The sequence below is a fragment of the Arachis hypogaea genome, chromosome 17 (genome assembly GCF_003086295.3).
Source record: "Arachis hypogaea cultivar Tifrunner chromosome 17, arahy.Tifrunner.gnm2.J5K5, whole genome shotgun sequence".
Lineage (NCBI taxonomy): Eukaryota > Viridiplantae > Streptophyta > Magnoliopsida > Fabales > Fabaceae > Arachis > Arachis hypogaea.
This window is the reverse complement of record NC_092052.1, coordinates 128,116,787-128,127,458: the sequence shown is the minus strand read 5'-3', so window position 1 is coordinate 128,127,458 and position 10,672 is coordinate 128,116,787. Positions and strand designations below refer to the sequence as shown.

At 36.3% G+C, this 10,672-nt stretch overlaps 1 protein-coding gene across 12 annotated transcripts; it reads right to left on the bottom strand.

Moving 5' to 3' along the window:
* Positions 1-3,495: 3,495 nt before the first annotated feature.
* LOC112764712 (putative pentatricopeptide repeat-containing protein At3g23330) lies at positions 3,496-10,400 on the bottom strand. Of its 12 annotated transcripts, none has more exons than XM_072223586.1 (6): positions 10,030-10,400; positions 9,523-9,562; positions 9,011-9,272; positions 7,969-8,336; positions 7,232-7,781; positions 3,496-6,136 (listed from the first exon to the last, which is right to left on the bottom strand). In XM_072223586.1, exon 6 carries the CDS (start codon positions 5,677-5,679, stop codon positions 3,604-3,606), a length of 2,076 nt encoding a protein of 691 aa, XP_072079687.1. In that variant the 5' UTR covers positions 5,680-6,136; positions 7,232-7,781; positions 7,969-8,336; positions 9,011-9,272; positions 9,523-9,562; positions 10,030-10,400; the 3' UTR covers positions 3,496-3,603. The 12 variants fall into 12 exon arrangements, with proteins under 12 accessions (XP_072079687.1, XP_072079686.1, XP_072079688.1 ...); XM_072223585.1 differs by having other exon boundaries at positions 7,232-7,796; positions 8,001-8,336; XM_072223587.1 differs by having other exon boundaries at positions 9,523-9,559; positions 10,030-10,368.
* Between the last annotated feature and the right edge of the window lie 272 nt (positions 10,401-10,672).

The window sequence follows — 10,672 nt, the reverse complement described above, 5'->3', positions numbered from 1 at the left end:
TTTATTATGAGAATAAAACATGAATAATGAGGCCTTAGCATTGCTAAAGTCATCAGAGAGTGCTGGTGCTAAGCTGCACCAGTAAATTGTGAACCCGGTTAAACCGGTTTTTCTGTTTTTAACTAAAACTGATCAGGTAACCTTATAATATCATTCAAAAAACTTCTAATACTAATATAATGATAATATCATCCTATTATCTCTCTTCTCTCATAAATCGGGTCCGGTTTGTCAAACTGAGACTATTTACGAAAAATCAAATCAAAACTCCTAATCGATACGGTTCAAAAACTAGGTTCTTCGCGACCGCGTTATCGAGCTTGTCTCGGAAAAGGTTCTAACTTAAAGATGACATAATGACAATGAGGATTGAGATACTTGATGATATATCAAAGGTTTTCCCTTACTGATCTTCCGGAGAAATTCGTACTTTCAGAAAAGATCTCGCGTACTCGAAAATCGGGGTTGTTACAATACTTCTGGGTGTGATTCTCTCTCTCTCTTCTACTCAATTTCTGGTTCTGTTCGAAGGAGACAAAATTGAAAAATATATTCTCATTGGTTAGAGACAAAAAGAAAATGTCTCTTGACTAGTGACGAGACAAAAAGCAGAAATATCTCCTAAAGCAATTTAAAAGGGCAGCAAGTGTTACTCAAAAAAGGGGCAATACTTCCAATAGATGGAATACATGTAGATTGTTTTAAAATGGTGGTGGATGGTCAATACTTTCAGCAGATGAATCATTATGTGAAAATGATGGTGGAGGGTCAATACTTCCAATAGATGGAACATTGCGTGAAAATGATGGTGAAAGACCAATACTTCTAGCAGATGGAACCTTTGCGTGAAAATGGTGGTAGATATTTTTTGTTTTGAAGTCAATTTGTTTTTACAGAAGTGATAGAATGACTTATCGAAAAAGAAAAGTCATATATTTCTACTTTTTCAAAAAGTTGTGAATTAACTTTTCAAAAAGTTAAAAGCTATTTTTAAGATGGTGTCAAATACGCGTATCGTGACTTTTCATAATTCAAAAAAAAAAAAAGATAGCTTCTGCTGCTTTTCAAACATACCCTTATAATCTTCTATTCAATAATTTTCCAACTATGTAATTAATTAAAAAGAGATGGTGTTATATTTTGGCCATGATTGTGCACTTACAATTGCATGACCACAAGTCCACCACTCTATAAATGGCTGAGGTTGAACCAAGCAACTATTGGAGTCTTATTCTGCGTGTAAATAAAAACATCACCACTATTCTTTCTGTAGGGTGATGATGATGTTCAATGTCATATATATATATATAACTACCAATTGGATGATGACTTGATGAGTATAGTACATGTAATAATTTTGTTTTGTACATTTATATTTATGGTTTTCCTTTTGATACATTACTATGTAAAATTTGTAATGTTATCCATTTCTGTTTTTTTTAATGTTATCAAATAATTATATTTATATTATTGAAATAATTGTTGTAAGTATTAATATTTTTAATTCAATATTTAATTTTGAAAATTAAATCGTATAAACTGATAATATATAAATTAAATTACTTTACATTCTCAACCAATAAGAATTTTTTGATTAGTCGTATACAGAATTAAATATATTTAAAAATCAATTGAGTTTACTTGTTTGGGACTTTATAAATTATAATTGGATAATGTAATTAATTTCACACCGAATTAAATATATTTAAAAATCAATTGAGTTTACTTGTTTGGGACTTTATAAATTATAATTGGATAATGTAATTAATTTCACACCGTTCATTTCATGCAATTTAAGTCCATTTTTATTTGTTTTTAATAACATGATCAAGTTAAATAGTCCTATAAAATTTTAACATTAGTGGCACATCAAATATAATCCTACTTTTTACTTTCATCTTATTATTATCACTACTTCAAAATTTTCTTGAGTTTGAAAGTGAATTTCATCTTCCTTAATGGAAACACTTCCATCCCCCTGAATTATTATTACAAGAAACAGTATCATTTCAATAATTTCATCTTCCTTAAATATACAGAACGCATCCACTTGAACAATTATAGCAATAACGAATATCATCGTTAAAACATAATTAAATCATCCATTATACATCACTTTTATTTGAACAATAATGTTCCATAATCATGCGGCGGCAAGTGTATGATCATATATATGACACTGTTAATATAAAAAACTTTTACACAAATAATTAATTGTATATTAAATTATCAAAATGTTATTTACACACTAAAATTAGTCATCAAAATCGATCACTATATACACCATGTATTTATATATAAATATATGTATAATTTAATTTATTTTTAATGTATATTTTGTATTCTAATGTATATTCTATTCTAGTAGCTAATTTTGGTAACTGATTTTAATGTACACCTAACATATTGATAAATTATATATGTTGTTACTTTTTAATTCGTTAGTGCAATGTATGTATGTGTAGTCACTAACATGTGAAGTGAATCATGAAACCATCTCGAGCAAGGTAACGTGCTATATTTCATGACACCTGTAGAAAGTAAAATCAAATTGTTTAGAAATTTTGTAGCAGATGTGGGCACATGCATGCGTAATTAATAATAAAAATAATAATAGAAACAGAAAATAACATACAATTGTAATCAAATCCCCAGTGTGATGTTTCTTTTCTTAAATTAATTGTTTTGGTAATGTCAGCAATATCCTTCTAACTATATATAATCTCCCTTCAGTACATACAAGGAGAATTTATTCCTTTCCGTTGCCCTGCAATTATTCGGATAGTATCCAAGCAGGCAAGCACAGACATAAATCATAATTATTTTTTGTTTATGACAATAGGCCTAAATTTTAAGAAAAAGTCTAGGGAGCTAACTACAGCATAAGCCAACTCAAGCCAATTTTCTTGTTTTTCAATTAATTAGCTCTAGTTGACTACACTTCTAGTTGATTCCCTAGCGAAACCAAAATTTTAATTACTGTCTCTCACTGTAAATCTGTATTCTCTCTTAAAATAATAATAGTATATTTAAAAGTAAATCAATCAATATCGGTAGAAGTTTAGACCATTGTAATTTGAGTAAGAAGCCCTAAACTAATTGTGTGCGTGCGTTTTAAACGAAAGAGTAGGGGAGAAACTTACCCGAAGGATCGAAGGGATACCCAGCCAGAGAGCAAAAGCATTCACATGGAGAACATGGAGAATGAATAGTTGTGGCCTCCTTCAATGGCCATTGGGAGAGTGGTCCAACTTTGAATACAATGAAACAAAAACTCATCCAAATAAAAACCCACTTCAAAACGCCATTTGGTGGATGAACCCTCCACGCCCTCATTGCAAAAATGCAAACTTTGACTCTCAGAACTTACTCAATGTTCTCAAGTGCAAAAGTCATGGTGCCATGTTAGCATGACTCAGTATAATACTGTGAAGCAATGGCGCTGTGTGTGTGAGAAAGAGAGAGAGAGAGATTGAGAGAAAGAAGATTATAGAATAGCACAAGTAAAGGATCAGGTCATGGAGGTTTGCTCTTTTCAATTATAAACTTGAGAATGAAAAACCACTATATTCTGAGAATTCAACCATAGTTGCTACATTAATATTACCAATAATCTCCACATGAACAAGATCCATTCTTAAAATGGTGAAATCTGCTATTATCCCTGACAATGATTTCCCTGTTAACAATCTTTGCAATAAACTTAATTGCTGTATGGCAGTCCACACAAACCCGAATATTCTTTATTACGCGGATAGTTGTACCTGCAGGAGTGCTAATGATGCCAAATGCTATGGCAAGCCTCTCACTGTGGGTGAGTAACAAGTCACGTTTGTGTTCCTCATCAACATCATGAAGTGCTTCACTTGTGTCAAGAACATAACCTTCTTTCTCCATCTGCTCCAATAATACATACAATGCCTCGTTTATTTTGTCGTAATATGGATGTGATTTATCTCCAGCCGTAAAAGTATGGACTTTGTTTCCAACTTCAATCCAGCTGCATGCTGGAGTCTTCTTCAAGCCCTTTTTCCTCATGTAGGTTCTCAACTTTGAAGCATCTTTCCATCTTTGAGCTGATGAATAGATGTTTGACATCAAAATATAAGCACCTATGTTTTCAGGATCGACCAAAATTATCTTGTCGAGAACCTTCTCGGCTAATTCAACATTCTTATGAGCCCTACAAGCAGCCAACAATGTCGACCACACACTTCCGGTTGGTTGAACTCTCATTCTGCAGATAAAGTCATAGGCTTCCTCCAATCTTCCAGCTCTGCCAAGCAAGTCGGCAACAGCAGCATAGTGCTCCAGGCCAGGAGTAATACCAAACTCCTGTTCCATACTGTAGAAATACTTCCAAGCTTCATCTACCAACCCTGCATGACTGCAAGCCGTTAGAACAGCCATAAATGCCACATAGTTGGGTTCTACTCCATCCATTAGCATCTGCTCAAAGAAGAAAACTGCATCAAGAGCATGGCCATGCATAGCGCATCCCATAATGATGGCGGTCCATGATACCATGTCATTTGCCTCTATTTTGTCAAAAATATATCTAGCCATCTTGATGTTGCCACATTTGGCATACATATCCATCAGAGAGCTCGCTATAAATTTATTATCATCAAATCCAATTCTAATAATATATCCATGGATCTGTTTCCCCAAACTGAGGGTAGTCAAGTGAGCACAAGCCGGTATTACACTGGAGAAGGAAACATGCATGGGTTTGACTTTGTCCTTCAACATTTGGCGGAAGAACATGAGCCCCTGATCGAATTTACCATTCTGCACAGAGCCTGCAATGATAGAGTTCCAAGAAATAGCATCCCTCTTGGGCAAGAGGTAGAAGGAACGAAGCGAGTATTCGACGCGAGTACATTTTGCGTACATGTCAATTAAGCTGCTTCCGATGAAAACATCCGCATCCAACCCATTTCTGATAGCATATCCATGAATCTCCTTTCCTTTAATAAGATCAGCATGCTCTGCAAAGATAGGGAGAATGCTTGACAAAGTATAGGCATCAGGCTTCAAGTGGGCTCTAGCCATCTCCCTGACCAAGGCCAACGCTTCCTCATACATGCCATTTTGAGCATTTCCGGCGATGACAGTGCTCCAAGAAACAACATCCCTCACAGGCATTCTATCAAATACCTTTCTGACATTATCTATGTTCATAGTGACAGCAACCATGGTGCTGCAGTTGGCTTTGCCTCTCTCAGACAATCCATCAAGCACCTTACCTGCACAGCCCCACAAGCCATGAAACTTAGAATACATATTCATCAAGGCATTGGCTGTGTACAAATCAAAATCGAAGCCGAGGCGAAGGATGCAAGCATGAAGAGATTGGCCAAGGTAGAAGTCCTTCAAGAGGGTGCAGGCTTTAAGGAGAGAAGGGAAGACGTGGCGGTTAGGGCGAATGCCAAGTGCCCTCATTTGACTAAAGGAAGAGAAGGAATGGTGGAAGAAGCCATGAAAAGTGTAGCACTTGATGATGGAGCTCCAAGCAAGAGGAGGAGGGGAACGAAGGGAACGGAAAAGGAGGATTGAATCCTGGTAGAGGTTAAGGTTGGTGTAGAGTGAGAGAATGGAGGAGTTGTCTGAGTGCCAAGATCCTTTGGTCTTCACAATGCGGGCATGGAGTTTTTTGGCCTCGCGCACGCAACTCATGCTTGCATGTCGTGATTCATGGATGAGAATCACTATTGAACAATGTAAAACTACAACCAAATAAAAATGGCATAATAAATCCTCACCGGAATGATTGAATAAAATTCATTTGGAATTGGATCTTGTTGAATTCCTGTGCTCCAGAGAATTTCTGATGCTTTCTAGGTGACAAAATATCATTACCAGAATGTCTACGGGGTTCTTTATTGTTTAAGGCCGATGAAACAGATCCAAATTTTTCAACAAAGTCAGAAGGCCACCATCAAACATTAGAGGACCCTTGGTCTGATGGGTCTGCATCTTCTTGTGTTTCGTCCATGATCTTATATGTTTGGAAATTAAATCCATCTTGCCACAGTTCTTAACCCATAAGAGACATATCAAGCTAAAGATAGTCCTTTAATTGCAAATCATTGAAATATAAACTTCAGCAGCTTCAATTGTACCAAGCTGCAGCCTGAATGAGTCAAATAACAAAATATGAAAATGAGAAATCAACATTGCCAAACAAAAAGAAATAGAATTTTCAAAATCGCAAAACAAATGAAAAGCATGTACAAGTACAAGTAAGAGGCAATAAAATCACCATATAAAAATGAGGCTTGCAATTTTGTTACAATTGCCTTGGCCTCATCCATATATCATATATAAATCTGTTAAGGTTGTAAAATCGTTCATTAATCCATTAGCCATCACGTTCAATTATTTATGAAAAAGTAAAATTTCAAAAGTGGACATTTATTTCTTAATGGAGGTCATATTTATTAATTGGGCCATCTATGAACTGAACTTTTCAAATACAATTTTTATCATATAAATGGACTAATGGTTTGGTTTTGACCCATCCATTTTCACTAAAAAAAAAAAAATCCATATTTGGAGCTCATAGGATATAAGCAAAGACAATGTAAGTCAAAATCATCCACATTTACAACAGATGATACTAAATGTGTGGGGCAAGTAATCTTCCATTACTCTCTGAAAGAAAGAAACCACATGATAAAAGGTTGACTATTGAGAATTTCTATATATCATTTCCAACAGGGATCCATTTTCCATTAATGAAAATTGTACATGACGCATCCTTGTACATCAATGACAGAATTTATCTTCAGTATTGCATAAGTGGACAAGGTTTATACTGCATATCCATGAAGTAATCAAATAACTTGAGCATTCTTGTAATGGACAAACATCTTATGTTCACATGCTTGCCCATAATGCTCTCGGGATTTACATAAATGCACAAGTTAAACTATGATGTGCTAAGATAGAACTACACAGGTTACTGATGTCAAATTATGCTAACATCCAAGTCATGTTATTTATTCAATTGTAACTCCAAATGCACCATTGCACCATCATCTATAAATATATATTAATTTTTTGAACTTGAGTTTTACAATTATCTAAACCTATTACAAATTAATCAATCATTTTTAAGTACAAATACAATTAGCATCAATTTGTCTCTTCTAAACCTACATTAAAACAGCAAAAATCAAGTCCAAAAAAAGTAACATAGAATAACTTTAAAAAAAAAAAAACTCACCTCTCCACTGCAGAAGGCTAGAAGTAGAACAAAAGTCAGCAGTCAGGGACGGGTTGGGGCTGTTCCACCGTTGCAGAGGCAGGCCACCGGCGAGGAGATGGTGGCCGCATGAGCAGGGCTCCGGCACAAGCAGAGCAGACCCGGCAGAGGAGGGAGCCAACACGAGGGCAACAGAGACGGAGGAAGAAGAGACAGAGGAGGCACGAGGCGGAGGCGGATGCAGAGAAGGCGTGCCACAGCGGAGCCAACACGGCCAGGACAACACAGACGGAGGCGAGCAGGGACGCGGACGAAGCAGATGCGATCAACAACTGGCGGCACGGAGATGAGGCAGAGTTTCCGGCGAGAGGCGCGGAGACGAGGCGGTGACCGTGTGGTGAAGGTGAGTGAGGTAGAGAGGTGAGAGTGTGAGAGCCTGTGAGAGTGAGAGTGAGAGCGCGACTGAGGTTGGGGATGCAAGTCTGATCAAGGTTCTGAAAACCGGACCAGTCATCGAACCGCTCTAGTCATTGGTTCATTGGTTTACTGGTCCAACCGGTTTAACCGTCGTCTAACCGGAAAAATCGTTTTATAATAAAAATAATAAATTATAAATAAACACTCTAAAACATAATTATAAATAAATAAATAAATAAGTATGCAAATTGAATTAATAAATAAATAAGCAAATTAATTTTTTAATGAATAAAAAGAGCAACTAATTATGAAAGAGAAAAAGAACATGAATATATGATTACATGAAATGAAATGAGGAAAGAAATGAACTTATCAGAAGAAAGTGTGATAGATGAGTGATTGTTGAAAGAGAAAGGAGAGTGAATAGCAGCAGAAGAAGCATTATAATTGAGCCTTAGGTTAAGCAAACCCATGATGCTGTTTCCAGAATTCAAGAGAAAGAGGAGATTCCATCGAAGGAAGTTAGTTAAATTGCTTCCGTTACAACCACTACCAGTTATTCATCTTCCCTGCATTAAGATTAGCCGTATCGTTCGAAATGGGAAGATTTGCAGCCAAAATTATTATCCACAGATGGATATTCGCAAATGTTTCTTGGTTCATACTATTATCCATAATTGAAATCAATAAATCACCAAGGCATCACAATCTGAGTAAAAATTAAATCACAAAACAATAAAACAAACACAACAACTCAGCAACACATCATTAATCAATAATCACAATACATTCAAAATCAATAATCACAATACATTCAAAATCAATAATCAGTAAATTAAAATCACAAGTTCAAACTTTGCAATGTGAAATTAACAACATTCAAACTTCGCACACAATTACTGTCAAGTTGACATAATAGTGATTAATCAAATAATAGCTTAAGTGGATCTATACCTTATTTTTCTGATACAGCTACAATCACTAAAATTTTTATAAGTTAATCCCCTGTTTAGATGATAAGTACAGTTTATTTGGTTATAAAAGAGAAAAGGGTGTCATAGCAATTTCTATTTTCGCAGAAACTTGGAGAATACAACTTCACTGGTTTAGTTCCCAGTGAACTCCTTAATAGATCAAAGAAATTAAAGGTTCACTATTATTGAGGCATGCATTCTTAGTTAATAGCAAATAGCAAGGTTGCGAGAACCGGACCGGTCAATAAACCGGTAAAGTTACTGGTTTACTGGTTCACTGGTTCGACCGGGGTTCAACCGGTTTAATTAAATATTAAATAAAATTATTAAAAAACCTATATATAATTTCAAATATATAAATTCAACCTATAATCTTTCATCAATAGAGCTAAGATGTTGAGTTTCATACCTTTTAAGACCAAAAGAAATAACTTAGATAATCAATTACTTATTAATTCCAAGAACTCCTCCAATGACCCCCAATAGTATTGCTGCTAGTAAGTCGCCGGCGCTGTATGTTACCTTGGGAAGAACCAACATCATACATTATCAGACCACCTTCTCCGAATAAGCCGCATTTCCTGGTGGCGTAAAGCTGAATTGCAGCTCTTAAAACAATAGCAACTACTGCTGTGGTGAAAAATGTCCTCCACCAAAGAGCACTCCTCCACCTAAAGAAAAACAAAGAAAATGATGAGTTTTCAGGCTATGCTATGTAACATCTTTGTTTGCTACTCTTTTTACACATTGATGATCAAAGCAACGTAAACTCTTACATCTAGTTAACATTTTATAGAGAATGTTAGAAAAATTGGATTGGTAAGTAAGTTTTTCTTTCCCTCAATATCAAATTTACAAGCTATAGATAGTATGAGATTGAGAGAGTAAGAATGAATAGTCTAAGCAGAAATAGATAGATACCATGAAGCTGCCTCTTCAAGGGCAAAGAGGACACCACCTACTGGTGCGCGAAAGGCAGCAGAACACCAGCAGCCGCGCCACAGATCATAATCAACAAATTATTCCAAAATCATAATAATAAAAATAACAACTCAGAATTATTATAATCAACAAAAACAAAATAAAAAAAAAAACAAAAACAACAACTCACAATCGTTACAATCAACAAAATAGAAAAAAGAATGCAACAGAAACAAAAGTTCTATCCTGGCAATCACGCTCCAAAATCAACAAAAATAGCAATTCAGAATCTGAGAATCAGCATAACCAACTCCAGTTTCATAAACATAGGCAACTCAGCAAAACAAAATAAGCAAAAATTGACAAAATCTGTAATTCAGAATGACAAACCCTAAAGCAGCAACTCAATTATTAACAACAGTAAAATCAGGAAACACAGAGGAGACGACGAGGAAGCGATGACACCGGCGAACACAGTATTACCAAAATCGAAGTCACAGTGCTTACCGGCAGCGAGAAGGAAGGGGAGTGATGGAGACGACAGAGGAGACGACGACACCGGCAAACACAAAGAGATAGAGCTCGAACAGAAGAGACGACGGAGGTTCCTACAACGGCGACACAGCTCCTGCGAAAGCGACGGAGCTTCCGCACGCGATGCCTCTACCCAGTGGAGACGAGTTCGGCTATGACAACGAAGCGTGGCTGCGGGGTTGTGGGGGATGCGGGGATGCGGTGGTTGCGGGGCTGCGGTGGCTGCGGGGATGGAGAGCTGGAGGGCTAGGGTTCTGTGCTATAAATTTCAAATGTTCACTTCAGTTTCAGAGAGGAGAGGAATGGGGCTTCGCTTGGGTGCGGTGGGGAATGGGGATTTAGATTTTTTTTTTTTTTTTTTTAGGAATTAAAACGGCGCCGTTTGGAGGGGTTTTCGAACCGGAAATCCTTTAAAAAATCGGCCGGTTTCAGCGGTTTACCGGTTCGGCCGGTATTTTGATCGTTTTTTTTTTTTGCTAAACGGTTTATAAAGCTAATCGAACCGGCTTAGTGATCGATTCCCCGTTAATCTGGTTGAACTGGTCGGTCCGGTTCGGTTTTCAGAACTAGGCAAATAGTCAAAAATCCAAAGTCTAAAGTTTCTAATGACTAGTAA